The 19,992-nt window shown below is 35.9% G+C and overlaps 1 protein-coding gene and 1 pseudogene across 8 annotated transcripts in view; both read left to right on the top strand.

Annotated features, from left to right (window-relative positions):
* Stxbp5l (syntaxin binding protein 5L) overlaps positions 1 to 19,992 on the top strand; it is a 286,076-nt gene that overhangs the window by 158,695 nt on the left and 107,389 nt on the right. For all 8 annotated transcript variants that reach the window (XM_034515170.2, XM_076942909.1, XM_034515168.2 and 5 more), the window contains exons 13-17: positions 7,889 to 8,036; positions 9,036 to 9,103; positions 13,460 to 13,500; positions 15,420 to 15,637; positions 18,444 to 18,616. In XM_034515170.2, the coding sequence (XP_034371061.1) occupies positions 7,889 to 8,036; positions 9,036 to 9,103; positions 13,460 to 13,500; positions 15,420 to 15,637; positions 18,444 to 18,616 (648 nt within the window). The remainder of the gene's footprint in view (positions 1 to 7,888; positions 8,037 to 9,035; positions 9,104 to 13,459; positions 13,501 to 15,419; positions 15,638 to 18,443; positions 18,617 to 19,992) is intronic.
* Positions 10,819 to 11,791, top strand: LOC117717946 (LIM and senescent cell antigen-like-containing domain protein 2 pseudogene; annotated as a pseudogene).

Raw genomic sequence — 19,992 nt, 5'->3', positions numbered from 1 at the left:
TCATTTACAGCATTTAAAGTCTTTTAAAGTATACTTTTAATTAGTTTATAAAGTAGCAGTTTTCATGTGGTTTCTTCATGTTTCCTCAGTTTGGTTAACTGTCCTTCTGCACCATATCTTAGCCTCCATTCTTCATTACCCTCCCCGTTTAAACTCTGCTATCCAAAGAATTCCTTCTCTCTATTTTCATAGTACATATGTTCTACCATGCCCACTGAATTTAACCAGAGTCATATGCATGTGCATATGAATAAAGCTTTCCGCTGGATGATGAACTTACCAGTGGCTACACCATTAAAGACAATGACCCTCCTTTCCCCAGTACCCGTCATCAATCAATAATTCCCATGGAAGAGGCAGGCTCCCATGGGCCTCAGACTTCACACTGACTGAATGTTGACAGGCTCAATCTAATGCAGGTTTAGTTCAGGCAACCGCAGCTGCTGTGTGTTCATGACTGAAAGTCAGTGTCATACCCAGAAGACATTTCACTGCCCTTCTCCTTATCATCTTCTCCCTACATTTCTGCTCATATTTATGTATATTATAGCTATTACATCTGTAATGACTCAGTACTCACCAGTCACTTGTTCTTGGCACCACGAGTTTCTGCATTTATCACTTGTAACTTTGATGTCTTCTGTAATGAACTCTGGGTGAAAGGAGGGCTTCTGGTTCTAGTTATAATGTCAGACTAGTGTGCCCTCTCCAATGGGCCGCTCTTTAGGAATCTCACAGTCTGACACCTTATACTTGTGCCCTATGAGGTAGTTTTTGGTATGCTAAGGATCATACATTCTACATGGAATATTTAGCCTTAGTGTTTTCTTCTCACTCAGATCCCTCGTGGGCTTAACTAATGCAACACAGTCCTTGGCTGAGAGTATGTACCATGTTTAGTATACATCTCATGTTTCTACATTGTTGCTCACCTAGGCTGTTATGGATTTAGTAACTTCCATAACTTCTACAGGCTGGTTACTCTAAAGAACTTATGGGGAATCTCATGTTCAGCCCCTGTATTGTAATTCTTTTAAAATCTCCATGACCTTCTTGGGCCATATTTCTGTCCATCTTATCCCTCCTTGTCATGTCTTTAGCTTACTTATTCTCTCTATTTGGTATTCTTATAGCATCTGTCCTCAAGAGGGGATAGGACCTCTTTGATGATTACTAATCTTGGACCCCAGCAGGTAGCTGGTACCAGTTAATGTCTACCTTTATCTGCTGTGCAAGGATTTTAGGTCTCACCTCACCTTATTTTTTTTTTTCTCTGCATCCATCTTCTTTTCCTCATGTTTCACCTGTCCTTCACATGTTTTTGATATTTTTATGAACTTTGTCTCTTTGGAGTAAAGTCTAGTATTTCATTTTTAAGATTTTTTTTTTATTATTTTCAATTATGTGTAGGTGTGTGTTTCTGCATGTGGGTATGTGCATGTGAGTGCAGGTGTTCAAGGTTGCGAAGCTGCCCCATGTGGGTGCTGGGAACTTCATTCTTGTCTTCTGGAAGAACAGCAAGTGCTTTTAACTGCTAGCTCTCTCTCCAGCCACACTCTATTCTTTTATTAATTCTGACTTTGGCCATATGGAGACAGTTTCTATTCCACCAGTGTTCCCTGGATTATTCTTTCTTTAAGGAATGATGATCTAATTTTGTTAAAATGTACTTTTATTAGCATTCGTGTTCAACTATGTCCTATATGTTGTTTCCTCATACCTTATTGACCTCTAATAACCAGTAGATATTTTATATTAAATTTCTTTAGTTTATATACACACTAAAAATTTTATCGTGGTGAAATATGTGTAATACAGATTTATATTATATATTTACTTTTATGGTGTGTGTGTGTGTGTGTTCACATGTGTGTGTTGTATGAGGTGCATGCATGTGAGTATACAGGTTCATGCACCACATGTATGTAGAGGACAAAGGAGAGGAGGTCCTTGGAAATCCTCTTCTACCATTCTTCTGCTTGTTTCTTCTACCTGAGACTCCTCAGTGAACTGGAAGCTTGCTGCTTTTAGGCTGGTTGCCAGCCAGGTCAAGAGACTCACTTATTTCTACCTCCCAGTTGCTGAGTTTATAGGCAGTGTCTAGGTTTATAGGATTATAGTGGGCTGGGAATTTGAACTCAGGTCTTCCTGCTTTCAGAGAAAAGTCCTCATACTAATTGAGTTCTTTCTCCAGCTCTGTTCTTATGGTTCTTATCATCTTATGTTAAGTATGTGAAGAAACATTTTATTAAAAAATTTTGTTTACCTTGATAACACGATTAAAACTTATGTAAATTTCTACTATTGTCAAATATTAGATAAATTTAAATATCAACACTGAATCTATTCTATTTCCCTCAAATACTTTCTTTTCTTTTCTTTTCTTTTCTTTTCTTTTCTTTTCTTTTCTTTTCTTGTAGGCAATAGATAGTCTTTATTAGCCAGTCGAGTGTTCAGAAACCCAGTGTAGACCTGAGCCTTTCTTGGGGTGAGATTTTAAGTACAAAAACTATGTTCTGGTTGACATATTTCAGTTAACTAGAACACTTAGCCAGAAGCAGAACTATAGGAGCCAAAAAGCAAGGTTAATACATTTACAAACTTTCCTAGAACTTTATGGACTTTAACTATATGGATTAGGTCTTTGTTTTAGTTTTGGCAACAAGCGCTTTTGTCTTATTTTGGGTTTTACTGCTGTGAACAGACACCATGACCAAGGAAACCCTTATAAGGACAACATTTAATTGGGGCTGGCTTACAGGTTCAAAGGTTGAGTCCATTATCATGAAGTTGGGATCATAACAGCACCTAGGCAAGCATGGTGCAGGAGGAGATGAGAGTTCATCATCTTTTTCTGAAGGCAAACAGAAGATAGGTTTCCAGACAGCTAGGCTGAGAGTCTTAAAACCCACACCCACAGTGACACGCCTACTCCAATAAGGCTGCATCTACTGCAACAGGGCTACACCTCCTAATAGTATCATTCCCTGATATACAAACCACCACATTCCATTCCCTGGCCCCCATAGGCTTATTCAAACATATGAGTCTATGGGGGCCATACCTAGCCATAGCTTAATAAAAAAAAAACTACATTTTGTCCAAATTCCAAGGTTCTCATAATCTATAGGAGTCTCAACAATGTTAAAAATCCAAAGTTCAAAGTCTCTTCTGAGATTCATCCAATCACATAACTGTAATCCTCAAAGCAAGACAGGAAATCATCTGGACAAACTCCAAAGTCAACATCTCCATCAGATCTTCAACTCCCTTTTCATCTTTGTTGACTACCACAAACTTCTTTCTCCTGGAATAGTCCTCAGATATTTTCTTCTCAACCACATTGAATGTTATGTGTTTAGAGCCTTCTCTCTATTCCATCCCCCAACATCTGCAGTCACTTCTATGTACCTGTCAACTGTTTATTTTTTTTAATTTGCTCATACAAACATTATGGTGAGCAATCGTTCCCTCTTGGTTCTTAGATCTTCCTTTATCTGGAGGGAGAGTTATAGCTTCTTTTATTATTTAAAATAATTTTTACCTTTAAATATATTTTGATCCTATTCTCTCCCTCCCCAAGTCCAACCAGACCCTCCCCTCCTCACTCATGCAACTTTACGTTCTTTTCCAAAAGACAAGCAAAAACATAATACAACAAAATCCCCAAATCCAAGATAACAAAACAAAGCACCACCCAAAAAGAAAACACATACACACACACACACACACACACACACACACACACACACAAACACACTGTGGTGTCTATTATATGTCAGTCAACAACTCCTAAGCACCAGAGTGGTTGCTATACCCAGCGTCACTCCATTGATAAAACTAATTTTCCCTCTCCTAGCAAATATAAATTTGAATACTTCAATTGCTAGCCCTTACATGTATTTCCAAGGTATTCATTCATTCATTCATTCATTCATTCATTTTTTAAAATATAAGAAAATATACAGCAAACCAGTAGCCAACATCAAACTAAGTGGAGAGAAACTTGAAGCAATCCCACTAAAATCAGGGACTAGACAAGGCTGCCCACTCGCTCCCTTCCTGTTCAATATAGTACTGGGAGCCCTAGCCAGAGCAATTAGACAACAAAAGGAAGTCAAAGGGATACAAATAGGAAAGGAAGAAGTCAAAATATCACTATTTTCAGATGATATGATAGTATACTTAAGTGACCCCAAAACTTCCACCAGAGAATTCCTAAACATGATAAACAACTTCAGCAAAGTGGCTGGATATAAAATCAACTCAAACAAATCAGTAGCCTTCCTCTACTCAAAGGATAAACAAGCTGAGAAAGAAATTAGAAAAATGACACCCTTCACAATAGCCACAAATAATATCAAATACCTTGGAGTGAATCTAACAAAGCAAGTGAAAGATCTCTATGACAAGAACTTCAAGTCTCTGAAGAAAGAAATCGAAGAAGATCCAGCAAGATGGAAAGATCTCCCATGCTCATGGATTGGCAGGATTAATATAGTAAAAATGGCCATCTTGCCAAAAGCAATCTACAGATTCAATGCAATCCCCATTAAAATCCCAACTCAATTCTTTACAGAGTTAAGAAAGAGAAATTTTCTTTTTTTCCCCATTTTTATTGGATATTTTATTTACACTTCAGATGCCATCCCCTTTCCCCCATTCCCCCCCTTAGAAGACCCCTATTCCATGCTCCCTTTTCCTTTTTGCACTTATACATTTTTTTAAAAATGTTAATCAAGGGCTTTATAAGTTTGGTATTGCTCAATCAGAGGTGTAACCCACTACCCAACCTAGATATATCAACTATCTTTGACTGGTGGAGATACATAAACATCCGCCTCCCTGTTTCCCCCCTCTTTCTCTCTTTCATCACCTAGCTTCTCTTCTCCTTCTTCTCTTCTTCTTACTCCTTCTCTTCCTCTCAGTACTCCTCCCACCTTAGCTCCTCCTACATATCACCCTTCCTGTTAAAATGAAACTGTTCTCTCAAAATACAATTAGAGCATAATTATGCCAATTTGTACCAGTGAGGTACAAGATAGTCCTAATACCCAGTCCATCATTTTGTTGACTAACCAGAACCTCTGTCATCTATCCTAACTAAAACATTTAGTTCTGAACCTGGCTTTAGGATGAATGTCAGCTGATGACCATCCACTCAAATCTTTTCTCTCAAGGTAAATAGCCAGGATTGGCTATGAGGCTATAAGTTTTCAACCCCATCAGAAATCCAGAATGACTGAGTTAACTATAATTGTGGGAAGCACAAAGCATAGCTTCTAAAACTTAGCCAATTTATAGAGACCTCTGAACACCTGGACACTCGTTCTACTTCAAAACATTGGAGCATCTGTTCTTCCGCCTTCTGGCTCAGGATCAATTTTCAAATTCATTTGGAACAACAAAAACCCAGGATAGCAAAAACTATCATCAACAATAAAAGAACTTCTGGAGGAATCACCACCCGTGACCTCAAGCTGTACTACAGAGCAATAATAATAAAAACTGCATGGTATTGGTACAGAGACAGGCAGGAAGATCAATGGAATAGAATTGAAGATCCAGAACTGAACCCACACACCTATAGTCACTTGATCTTTGACAAAGGAGCTAAAACCATCCAGTGGAAAAAGGACATCATTTTCAACAAAGGCTGCTGGTTCAACTGGAGGTCAGCATGTAGAAGAATGCAAATTGATCCATTCTTATCTCCTTGTACAAAGCTCAAGCCCAAGTGGATAAAGGATGTCCACATAAAACCAGAAACACTGAAACTAATAGAAGAGAAGGTGGGGAAGAACCTTGAATACTTGGGCACAGGGGAAAAGTTCCTGAACAGAACACCAATGGCTTATGCTCTAAGATCAAGAATTAACAAATGGCACCTCATAAAATTGCAAAGTTTCTGTAAAGCAGAGGACACTGTCAATAGGACAAAAAGGCAACCAACAGATTGGGAAAAGATCATTACCAATCCTACATCCAATAGAGGGCTAATATCCAAGATATACAAAGAACTCAAGAAATTAGACTCCAGACAACCAAATAACCCTATTAAATAATGGGGTATAGAGCTAAACAAAGAATTCTTAACTGAGGAAACTTGAATGGCTGAGAAGAACCTAAAGAAATGTTCAGCATCCTTAGTCATCAGGGAAATGCAAATCAAAACAACCCTGAGATTCCACCTTATACCAGTCATAATGGCTAAGATAAAAAAAACTCAGGTGATAGTAGATGCTAGCAAGGATGTGGAGAAAGAGAAACACTCCTCCACTGTTGGTGGGATTTCAAGATGCTGCAACCACTCTGGAAATCAGTCTGGCGGTTCCTCAGAAAATTGGACATAGCATTACCTGAGGACCCAGCTATACCACTCCTGGGCATATACCCAGAAAATGCTCCAACATATAACAAGGACATATGCTCCACTATGTTCATAGCAGCCTTATTTATAATAGCCAGAAGTTGGAAAGAACCCAGATGTCCTTCAACATAGGAATGGATACAAAAAATGTGGTACATTTACACAATGGAGTATCACTCAGCTATTAAAAATAATAAATTTGAGAAATTCTTAGGTAAATGGATGGAACTAAAAAATATCATCCTGAGTGAGGTAACCCAATCACAAAAGAACACACATGGTATTCACTCACTGATAATTGGATATTAGCCCAGAAGCTTGAAATACCCAAGATTAAATTCACAGAGCACATGAAGCTCATGAAAAAGGAAGACCAAGTGTGGTGCTTTGGTTCTTAGAAGGAGTAACAAAATACTCAAGGGAGCAATATGGAGACAAAGTGTGGGACAGGAACTAAAGGAGAGGCTGTCTGGAGACCATTCCACCTGGGTATCCATCCCTTGTGCAGTCACCAAAAGTAGACTCTGATGTGGATGTCAGAAAGTGCATGCTGACAGGAGCCTGATACAGCTGTCTCCTTAGAGGTCTGCCAGAGCCTGACATTCAGAGGTGGATGCTCAGAGCTAACCATTGATCTGATTAAGGGGTTCCCAATGGAGGAGTTAGAGAGAAGACTAAAGGAGCTGAAAGGGTTGGTGGCCCCATGAGGAGGCAACAATACCAACCAACCAGAGCTCCCAGGGTCTAAACCACCAGCCTGGGAGCACATAGGGAGGGACCCATGACTCCAGCTGTATATGTAGGGGAAGATGGCCTTGTTGGGCATAAGTGGGAGAGGAGATGATTGGTCTCATGAAGGCTGGATACCAAATGTGGGGGAATTTGAATGTGGGGAGGTGGGAGTGGGGGGGTTATTTGGGGGCACATCCTCATAGAAGCAGGAGGAGGGTGGATGGGCTAGGGGGTTCCTGAGTGGGGGGGAATGGGGTAAATGGGTAACATCTGAAATATAAATAAAATATCCAATAAAATTTTTTAAAAGCCAAAAAAGAAATAAAAGTATACTACCATAATACAAATATCTTACTATTTAATACAAACAAAACAATTATTTTGCTATTTAAAGTTATATGCCTTTAAGTAGTATAAAGGTATAGTAGTAAAATATTAATAGTAAAATATATGTTATACTTTTAAATATAATATGTAATTGATCTAAATTTTAAGACACTGTACTTATTGTATAATATTTTAGTTTAATACAATTATTCTATTCATATTAACAAAGTGGTCATTGTGGGATGTTGGCAGCCTGGAAAGAAAATTAATTTCTATCATTATTACAATTTATTTTATAGATAATTATATTTTTAAAGTATTCAAATAAAATGACTCTTTTTATGGTGCTGAAAAGAGTGATGTTTTAATGTTTATAAACACTTTAGGACTTGATCATGAAGATTATTTCATATTTTTATCTTTGCAAAGTGACTCTAATCTATTGTTTTTATCTATTAGTTTTCCAATCTTTGAAAATCCATATCCAATGGACATTCATGAGTCACCAGTTACATGCACAGCATATTTTGCCGACTGCCCTCCAGATTTGATTCTAGTACTCTATTCTATAGGAGTCAAGCATAAAAAACAAGGATACAGTAATAAGGTACACTTTTCCTGTTTTTGTATGTATGGTCATGCTTTTTCTTGTCATTTTATTTTCTGACTTTCCACTCAAGGTGACTTGGCTGAAACTTTGTAAGTTACAAGATGACATCATCAAAGATATAACAAGTGAATTTGATTTTCTGACTGGAGCATAGTTCTAAGCCTGTTAGATTATAAATTTCCTGTATACTATGTGATAACATACTAAATCTATTTTTCAGTCATGCTTATTATAGTATTATGTATGTAAATGATCAGAGTCATACCTTTAATTCTTTTACATTGATCAAGTTTTACAAAATTCATGAATCATTTTTTTTCTTAATTCATCATTAGAAAAAAACTAAGCCAGGTGGTGGTGGCATACACCTTTAATCCCAGCTCTTGGGAGGTAGAGGCAGATGGATCTCTGAGTTTGAGGCCAGCTTGGTCTACAAAGTGAGTTCCAGGATAGCCAGGGCTAAACAGAGAAACCATATCTCAAACAACAGCAACAAAGAAAAAAAAAACCACAGAAATCCTATAAACATAATGAAAATTTTCTTTACAATATTTAAGATTCCAGTATTTATAATTATCACAAACCATCTAATATGGTTCCTGTTATTGGCCCAGGTTAACTGAAATATACAATTCAAAAAAGTACTATTTACATGTAGTTCTGGATTAAATGGCACCACAGTAACTTGTTGGCAATACATACTCCATGACATTTGTTGCAACACTGTATTTATCCAATTAAAAGTACTTCTTTTATTGGTTTATATAAATGGTGATATTGGTTAAAATCTATTTTTTAAAGAAGTTATTATTCTGCATTTACAGATCTATTTGTTTAACAAAGGAATTGATGCTAACTAGGCACTTCATCTTTGGCTGTTTTGTCATGACTCATTGTTAACTTTTTAGAAATTATTTTGTAGCATTTAATTTTAAAATTCTAAGCCATTTAATTTTAAAAATAAAAGCCACATATTCCCCTCAATAATCTATTTAGGAATGGCCAGTCAGTGGAGGAGCTTGGAACCTTGGAGCACAAACCTATCCAGAAATTATTATTACAGGGTAAGTAAGGTGTTTTACAAGTTGTAAATTATTACAAATTATAAGTTATAAATTTAATAACAATAAAAATTTTAAGTCTTCACACTTTTATGTAATTGTATTCTGGCAGAATCATTTAAGTATGAAGTAAGAAATAACTTTAAATCATAGTTCTTAGCTTTGGTAAAAACAATACAATCAAATTGTTAGAAACAGAATTATTACAAAAGGATAATATTTAGATTATATTAGCAGAAAAAAATCATAAGAAAATTATGAGTATGATTCACAGGAAACAGTTTATTTGGAAGTCATGAAATATTAATTTCAGGAAAGTTCTTAACCTAATATCATGATTCCTGTAAGTTTTAGGAACCATGCTTTTTATCCCCATTTCTATAGTTGAACAAAAAATGTCTGCCATAGGCTCAAGTATTGCCTTTTTGATGGCAAATACCTGGTAGTGCTATTTTGGGAGAAAGGAGAAAATCCAGGAGGTGGAAGTCGTCTGGCGGAAATAGGCCACTGGATGCATGGCTTGAAGGGTTATACCTAGTATCTGGCCCCTTCTTTTTACTTTGCTTCCTTCCATCTACCTTGAGATGAATACTTTGTCACATGCTCCAGCTACCATGGTGTGAAGTGTTCTGCCACACCCTCCCTGTGACAATGGATGGTGAGCCCTTGAACAGAATCCACCTTTCTTCTCTTAACTTTATAGCATCCGAAATGTCACTGCTTTGTGGACCAGCACTCTTCATGTTCTAATATTAGGAACTAAAGAGATATAGATAAATATGTACATAAATCTACACATTAATAAGTTCTTTAATAGGATCACATAGTAAATCTTGCACTACTGGTGACAAGTTCCTCATCTAACACAGTATTTGACCTGAAGAAGCCAGTAATCTGAGACTATGAACAGATACTGACAGAGCAAATAACAGAAATGATTTCACCTTAGCCAAAGAATGAGAAAAGAACAGCCTTCTGAGACATGATTCTTAAACAAACTAACACACACACACACACACAGAGAGAGAGAGAGAGAGAGAGAGAGAGAGAGAGAGAGAGAGAGAGAGAGAGAGAGAGAGAGATACCCTAGCCCATTCCAGCAAAGGACAAATTTCAAAGCTTAGACTTATCACCAGGATCTAAAGAAATATTCCAGTTTCCTTCACTGAAGGTAAAGCAGAAGCCTGAAATTTTCATCTCCCTGAATAAAACCTATGTTTGGTGATATCAGTAGAGCCACATGGGGCCAGGATTCCCAGCACTACCCATCAATAATAAGCAACCACATTCCCTATCCACTTGTTAGTCTCAGTAATCTACGATAGAGAAAAGAATGCGGATAGTGCTGGAAAATCAGTCACAGATATGATGGCTGAAGACTTACCAAATTTAGCAAAACAACATGAACCCACAGAGTCTAGAAGTTGGAATAAACCACAAAATACATCATAGTCAAACTTTGGAACAGTAAACAACAAGGTTGAAAGACACACAAGAGAATAGTCCTCCCACACATAACACTAAACTAATACGATGAGTGACATATTGTGCGTCAGAAAACCTTGAGGACTTCCAGGTTTACCAACTGGGATAGACATACAGTCACCAAGAGAGGAAGAAGCATGGCTATGCTCAGCCAATGGCATGCACCAGTGCTGCCAGGCCTACACTACCCCTAAATAAAGAGCACATCTTCAACAGCACTGGAGTACTCTACCATGAGCACTGCTTTGTGTGTGCACAGTACTTCTGGCTCTTTTATGAGTTTGAGAGCCATTAAGTACCGCAATCATGTCTTCCAAAGGCTGATTGCTTCATGCTACAAATTCTGTGGTGAGTTTGTCACTGGACACATGATCAAGTCCATGAAGTTAGTGGGCTGGCATTCAGGCTGTTTATGTTGTGAGCTGTGTTTTGTGGAGCTGGCTGATGTGAGCTGGCCATTGATGAACAACCTCTCATGTTCAAAAAGTGAAGCCTACCACCCAGATTGTGTCAACTGCTTCCACTGTGAGAAGGAGCTGACCTGAGACCAAGAGCTGAAGGGTGAGCTCTACTGCCTGCCTTGCCATGACAAGATGGATGTCCCCATCTGTGGGACTTGCCATCAGCCCAGTGATGGCTGTGTAGTAGAGACACTGGGGAAGTGGTGGAATATGGAGTACTTTGTGCCAAGCATGAGAAGCCATTCCTGTAGCACCAGTGCTATGAAAAGAGGGCCTGACCTATTGTGAGACCTACTATAATCAGATCTTTGGAGATAGATGTTTGTTACAACCGCAGTCATGTGATCAAGGCTGATGGAACAAACCTGTGGAGTTCTATATGAAGCCCGTGTGCAAAAGGTGCTATGAAAGATTCCCCCTAGAGCTGAAGAAACTGAAGAAGCTGTCCAATCTGACCTCCAGTGAGGCCCAGCCCAAGTCTGTGGACAGCAATGCAGTCTGTAGGCCCTTGGCTTCCATTTGTCTAGGTACTGAAACTCTGCCCTCAACCTCCTGCCCAATCCCTGCTGGCCACCTCCCACTTCTACTCCAGCCCAACCTCCTCCTTCTGCTATGTCACCCTGACTGTTCACAGTCTGCCTTGGGCTGCATAGTTCTCTCTTCTGTGCTGAAGCCTGGCCCAGCCTCAGTCACTTCATCTTACAGCCACATCTCCAGGGACAAGAACAAAAAGGGGTGGGGGTAGGTGAACATTTACACTGTTAAGGATCTAACAGGGAGTTCTCAATCTAAGAAATCCCCTACCAAATAAGAAGAAACCCGTTTGAGATTTCATCTCATCCAGTCAGAATGGTTCAGAGTAACAAAACAACTGATGGGTGCTGGTGAGATTGTGGAGAAAGAGGAATCCTTATTCACTGTTGGTAGAAATACAACTTTGTATAGTATGGAGAATCCTCAAAAAACTAAAAATAAATCTACTGTATGGCTCAGCTCTACTCTTTGGCATCTGCCCAAAGGATGCAGCATCCTACTCCATGAGTACTTGCTCAGCAATGCTCTTAGCTGTCCTAGTCACAGTAGCCAGGAACAGGGAAAGAGGTATATACATTTGTCTGAGGTAACTTTGGACATGCTGTCAAACTAGATTATAGTGTCATTGTGAAATAATATTATATAAGTTAACTAAAATTAATTAAATTAAATTAAGCTATACTAACAATGTGTGAAGTTATATTTAAATAAGTCTGTTGAAGTGAATGACTTTCTTTATGACTACCATCCACCTGGACTGCCTAGATGGGCTTCAGCAGGAGATGCTTAGTCCTGCTGGGACTAGATGTCCCAGGGTAGGATAGTACCCAAGGGGGCTTCCCCTTCTCTAAGAAGAAAGGGAGGGAATAGTGGGGGAGGGATTTGTTAGGGCAGGACTGCTGCAATTGGAATGTAATGTGAATAAAAACAAATAATGAAAAACAAACCCTGTTAAACATATAAATGTAGATCAGCATCTAGAGTAATGTATTCCATTCACACATACTCCAATATAAAAACTTTCAGTGTGTCTTTAGAGTAAGACTTAAAACTACAAGTAGTTTAACCTTCTAATTTCTATTTTTTTCAAAAGTATTTTGACTGTTGTAGTTCTTTTACATATAAATTTGTAATTAGTTTATTTTACATTTTTAAATGTCCTATCAAGAAATACATTGAATCTATGTTATTTATTAGAACCACTCTAAATATTATCATCAGAAACATTCTGTATCTGTTATTTTATCAGTAATTCTTTTCCTCTGATCAGGATTTTATATTTTTTCAGCATATGACTCTATCATAAATTATAAGTTTTTATCTAACTGTATTATAGTATCTTATTATAAATGATAATTTATACTTTACTTTTCCAAGTTTTTTTCTGTTGTAAAGAAACAATATTTATTTTTGTATGCTGCCCTTCATATAAGTATCCCTGTCATTGAGTAACTGAGATTTTGGTGCACATGCATTATAAGCTCTACAAATCAAAGCAATTCTATATCTTCCTTTTCAGCTATTGGTTCATGGCAATAAATCACGGCAATCTTAGATTTGCCTTTATATTTTGATATTTAAGTTATCTTTTTCATCAGTTAGTTTTATTTTAAAATAGTATTCATTTTCATAAGCTATTTTACTGTTCTCTATGACATATATAATATTACAGGAAGAAAATCTAATGTTTTTTTCTTTTAAGTTCAATGTGTCCTTTTAAAAAGATATCATTGTTTTGAGCTTAGAAATATTTTCTCATAGATCAACATTTATTACAATGATTTTTAGTGAAAATATAATAGTAGTAATTCAACTTTTTATGTCTTTAGAGTGATTTTTATTTAATATATTTTAATTAATGTAATTTATTTTTATCTAGTCATGCTGATGGAACAATAAAATTTTGGGATGCCTCAGCAAGTAAGTTTTATATTTATCCCCATTCAAGAAAAATATTTTGTTAATATTCATTGATGGTCATCTACCACCTTTTGAATAATTGCCACTTCAGAAATATTTTAGCATAGTTATATTATAATGCTTTGTTACAATATTTATTTTATGTATTTTAGATCAGCTTAAAGTATCTCTACTCTAATTATATTCAATAATATTAAATAAACAAGACTATAGGCACCCTTTCAGCAATCCTATAAAAAAAAAAAAAAAAAACAAAGGCATGTTGCATCAGGAAAAGAACCAAGCTTTACCAGATTAACTGTTCCAGGAATTCCTTCTGTGTCCTACCTGCGTGGTGTTTGAGAAGTGCTTTTATTCCTCTGTTCTCAGCTTTCCTATTCCACTCTTTAATAGTCCATGAAGATCAAGAGAAATTATATGATAACACTAAAAATTCTTTTTAATTTTTTAACAATTAGGTACTTTAAGGAACAACATATGTGGTCAATGTGCAAGGGCCTATGACCTTACCTAAGTCTTCATTATGCCCATATATGTCATTCACAAAACATGTTTTTAAGAAAAGATAAAAAAAGTACACTCATGTAAATACATGTCAAACTCGGAAATTTCTATATGTAGTATAATCAAATGCTATTTTAAATGGAAATGGTAGAGATTTATTTGGACCATTAAATTTCAGAAAGATTACTTATATATTTATGTATTTGTTTATCTTTCAGACAGGATACTTTTAGTATTCTATTTAGGTAGCCTACGCTGGCCTCTATCTTAAGACTCTCATGCTGTGGTAATCACGTTCTAGGATTACAATTGTTCACTACCAGCCCAAGTAGAAAGGATATTTTAATGTATTAACAACTAACATAAATTTTGTTAGGTAGTTCAAACTTAGCATAGTCAAAAATAGGAAGAGAAGAAGTTAGCATTCACTTTGAAGTTTCTGAGCAGGAATAACCATGAAGCAATAATCTTGAAAATAAGAAATGTGAGAAAAATGATTAATATGACACAAGATGCTCTCTACTCTACAAGTCTATTTCAGCTTTTTCAGCTAGTTCAGTGATATCCCTTAAACCAGCAACAAAAAAGATCACTTTTTGCATCTACTCACATTTTGAGATTTTTAAAGTCTAGAGTGGACCTGGATATTTTATGTTACTGACAATTTTTAAAAGTTCAGGTCAAAGCCAGGTAGTGGTGGGACAAGCCTTTAATCTTAGCACTCAGGAAGCAGAGGCAGGTGGAACTTTGTGAGCCAGCCTGGTCTACAGAGCCGGTTCCCAAAATGCCAGAGCTACACAGAGAGATCACGCCAAAACCAAAGCAAACAAAAAGTTTAGACCGGTTACTTTGTAGAATTATCTTGAACTGGACTGACCCCTTGAAGACCATTTATAAAACAAGAGCTTTTTGTAGGGGAAATTGTATTTTTATTATGTTCTGAAGTAAAATGGCTTCAACAAAATAAATAATATTGAAAAAAATCATAAACCCCAAGTTTTATAAGCTTATACTTGAACCTTTCTTAATTAGGAACACCCAGATGAAATCTTTCCTAAATGATTTCTTTTGAAAAAAAAAAAAACCAAAAACATCTAGAGTATTGTATCAACCTCTTATCAAAGAATTAAAGGGATTGTTTTTAAAAATATGGCAGCATCTCACCTAGAGGAGATTGATTTCTTCCATTTTCTTGTTTCTGATTTCCATTTTCTTAGTTCCAATGCTCACAAACTTTTTTTCTTCATATAGTTCTCTCTTGATACTACTGCCACAAGGGCAGTTTACTGAGGGCTACTATGTAAATATAATTTTCCCTACTTGAGTTTTATTCTTGTGATTCAACAAAAACATTGAAAAAACTTGAATGATATTAAAATCAAATTAGGAAATAACTACATTTTATTATTTTATAGTGACCCTGCAGATGTTGTACAAGCTAAAAACTTCCAAAGTATTTGAAAAACAGAAGGCAGGAGACAGCAAACAGACATGTGAGATTGTAGAGGAAGATCCTTTTGCTGTTCAGATGATTTACTGGTGTCCAGAGAGCAGAATATTTTGCGTATCTGGAGTCTCTGCATATGTCATAATTTATAAATTCAGCAGACACGAAATCACAACAGAAATAGTGGTAAGTTACTTGAGATTTAACTTTACTATTTATAGTTCCTAAAAGAAAACAATATACTTTTTGAACTACCACTTGATTTGGTTTTTAAAGCATCAAGAATACAGTATATTGTTGAGGTTTGGTCTTGCTGTCTACTGTAATGCTAAGTGTGGGCCCCCAAATCCTTGAGTCTGCCTGGTAGACTCAAGTGACCCTGCCCCCAAATTATTTCTGACTGGTAATGAAGATGTCAACAGCTAATAGCTGGGCAGACCCTGTCCCCAGGTTATTTCTGATTGGTAAATAAAGATGCCAATAGCTAATAGCTGGGTAGAAGAGACATAGGTGGGGTTTAGGTTTCCTGGGCTTGGGGTTAGAAGAGAACCATGAGGAGAGGAAGAAGGTGCAGGAGGAAGAAAGAGAAGCTGCCATGGGTTAGGTAAGTCATAAAAATGTGGCCCCTGAGGGCTGGCCAATTAGAGTTAAGAGCAGCCCAGATGAAATATAGCAAATAATAAGTAATAATTCAGGGTTACCTATAGAAAGGTAGATTCTAATAACATGAAGGTCTGCCCAGCTCTTGTGCTATCTAAGGCTTATTATAAATATAAAGGTTCTGTGTGTCTTTTACTTGGAAACTAAATGGTCAAAGGTAGGGAAGAAAACCCTTGTTGGGATTAAATAATTTCTACACTATATAATTCATGTTTAATATAATCTGTAGTATTTTAAATTATTGTTACTTAATATATTAAAACATAGTTTGTTTTTAAATGAAAAACTCTCTAACAAAACTTCAGTGTCAAAATGAGCTTGCTATTTTAAATTAATTTCTCTACAAATTGAACACCACATTGTTGTCTGTTGTTATATATCTTTCTATCTCTTCATTTTGTACCTGACTAAACTGAGTCAATTCCTCCTAAATACTATCAATATAACAGCATCAGCATTATTTTACCTATAAAGTAAAAATACTTATTATAATATATAACACATTTTAAAAGAGGTATTACATATTATATGCCTAAGCAAGTATATGCATATATGTACAAATGCATTTAATTAATGTAGAGTTTTGCTTTCTGTATAAGTGACAAATTAGTGTAGGCCTTGTCCTTTTTAAAAATTTAACCGTTTTTTGTTTTCTTGTTAGTAAGTTGTCATAATGATTATTTCTCAACTATAATAAAGATACTCTTAATAGTTTTTTATGGAGCAACATTTTATATGCTTAAAAGTAATTATGACATTACCATTACATGAAATTCTGATCATACAAAACAATGGTGTTATTGTGGTATCAGCTACATATAAGTTAATATGCCTATAATTTCTTTATTCTATTCTGTTCTATATATTTTCCAGAATATAAAGATTATCTTATATAGTTATTTTTGTGTATGTGTGTTTTTACCGCACCTAAAAGTAATGTCATTTTTTAGACTATATTGAAAGCATAGGGCTTGATGTTAAAGGTGCCTAAGTTTCAATCCTAACTTTACCACTGATTATCTGTGTGTGTGGCTCTGAGCAATTAATAGGCAGTAACATAGTCTGGGGACAATTTATGCTCATATCCATATAATTTACTATGTAAAAAATGGAAAGTAAAGAATAAAAGTTAAGTGGAAATATTCATGCTAATTTAATCAGGTTTTTATAATGATGTTATAGCAGCATCAGCACTGTGTAGTAGTAAGTACTCAATAACTCAGTAACCAGGTTGTCACTGGCAGAGGCTTCTGGTAATTTAAAGATAATTAATTGTAATGTTTGATAATATGCTCTGTTCATGCTGTATGAATATTACTATAATCCATTTTACATATCAATGTACTCACGACACTGTAAATTAAATACTATTTATAAATATAAACGTCCATTTTAATTTCCTTCATTGGAGTAACTGTCAATTTCTTCTTTTATTTAAATTACCCACCAAGTTATAATTTATTGTAAGAAATTGTCTTAGTTAGGGTTTTTCTTACTATGATGAAGCACCATGACCAAAAGAAACTTGGAGAGGAAATTATTTATTTCATTCATACTTCCAGATGTTCTCAACCACCAGAGGTCATGGCAGGAACTCAAGCAGTGTGGGATCTCAGGCAGGGTGTAAACCTGGCGGCGAGAACTGATACAGACACGTTGGAGGAACACTGCCTACTGGCTTGCTCCCCGAGGCTTGCTTATCCTACTTTCTAATGCAACTCCAGTCCATCTGCCCAAGATGACTCCACCCACAGAGGGCTTCCCCACAACCAATTGCAGGCTTGTCCACAATGCCTCTCTGTTTGGGGACATTTTCTCAGTTGAGGGTCTCTCTTTCAAAATGACTCTAGTTTGTGTCAAGTTCACAAAACAAGATTGAGAAAGCAAAAGAATACTCATTATATAAAGTTTTCTGCCACACAAATATGATGTGAAGGTAAATACTGGGATGTGGAGGCACACACCTTTAATCTCTGCACTCGTGAGGCAGAGGCAGGCAGATTTCTGTGAGTTCCAGACCAGCCTGATCTACAGAATGAGCAGGACAGCCAGAGCTGCACAGAGAAACCCTGTCTCAAAACCTCCCCCACACACACACACAAAAAAAATTTATTTTTAATAATAGGTGTTTTTCTTTCATAGCTCTCAGGAATTAAAAATTATGGGTTTTTTTGGTTTGTTTTTGTTTGTTTGTTTTTGTTTTTTGGTGATTGCCATTCCATATAATTCATTACTTAATTCAGATAGAAATAATTTAGAATAATTTATAAAAACCTCAGCTATATTAATGTGCCTATTATTATTATACTAAATTAAAATGACCTTTTTAAAGTCACTAGAAGTACGACTTCAGTGCGATGTTGAAGACATTATTACACCTGAGCCAGAAACAAGTCCTCCATTTCCAGATCTCTCCTCTCAACTTCCTTCTTCAAGGAGTCTTTCTGGAAGCACTAATACTGTGTCTAGTGAAGGAGTGACGAAGGACAGCATCCCGTGCCTCAGGTAAGAACTGCTACCAAGTGTGGAAGCACACTCATCTGTTAATTACATAAGTCTTGCACAATGTAACAGATAAAAGTTATTCTCTCTTGTTAGATGAGTTAGGAGAGCATGACTTTCTTTGAATAACCTCCCCCACAAAAGGCACAGTATTTTCATACATTTACCTATTTATGTTTTTCTCAAAAGGATTCTAAAGAAAACATGGATTTTATAAGATGGGAAGTTTGACCAGAAGTTTAACCTAATCTTTTTTCCTAATTAGTTATTATTGTTAAATATTTTATTAAATCCTCTTGGAGACAGGGGTGTGGGGAAGAGGTATGGAATATGGAACAGTCGGAGGGTGGATGGGGGGTGGTAATAAAATCTGGAGTGCAAAAAAATAAAAAAAGAAATCATTAAAAAACATTTTGCTCAATATATCGAAGTTACATTTAACAACAGAATAAAAAAAGTTTAGCATGTAAAGCTCATAGGCAAATTTATCTTGTATTTATGCTTTTAATTTTATAGGATTTATAAATTATTACTTTACATTGTCATATAATTCTTTTTAGTGTTAGATATTTGGAAAATTTGGCCTAAGTTTTTTCTAAGCCCCATAAAACAATATGTGTATCTGTTAAAGAATTCTAGACAGTTTGTTTCCTATTTTTTATACAAATATGTATAGAAACTTTAGAGAGAAGTTTTCAACAGCAAAAGCTATATAATTAGCAGTAATGTATAACTTCTAATTTTAAAAAGATTTTCAAAAAGGAAGAGTAAGCATAAATTAATTGGGAGAAAAATCTACAAGCAAAAAAATTTATTAAATTTTAGCTAGCAAAAATCTTTTATAAATTCATATATATATTTGTTTGTGTGCATATATACACATACACACCATGCTGTACATGTGACAGTCAGAGGGCAACCTGTAGAAATTTGTTCTCTCCTTCTACCTAGTGGGTCCTGGGGATATGAAGCTCAGTTTGATGGTCACACCTTTACCTGCTAAGCTACTATGCCAACTCCTTTATATTTTAATTTTTCTTTCATATCAGTTTCTTTTATTTAATTAAATTCAAAGAATGTGAAAACCAATAAAAACACTGGAACACTTAAAATAGCACCACATACCCATTTGTTTGTAAACAAACAAAAAAACCCACCACTAACAACAACAAAAACCTATTATTAGAGCACAAGTCATCTAATTACTTAGATAGTTATAATAAATAGAGAAGAATTGAGAATAGGGATGATGGAGAAAAACAAGTGAAATAAAGCTCTGGTTCCTATCAACAATTAGTGATGTGTAAAAGGGTTGACTTGTCAAATACTGAAGTAAATCTCCAGGATTATTAAAAACCAAAAGAAAAAATCCATATAGT

Source organism: Arvicanthis niloticus, chromosome 12 (assembly GCF_011762505.2).
Source record: "Arvicanthis niloticus isolate mArvNil1 chromosome 12, mArvNil1.pat.X, whole genome shotgun sequence".
Taxonomy (NCBI): Eukaryota; Metazoa; Chordata; class Mammalia; order Rodentia; family Muridae; genus Arvicanthis; species Arvicanthis niloticus.
Note: the sequence above shows the minus strand (reverse complement) of the source record. Positions and strands in the feature narration are given on the sequence as shown.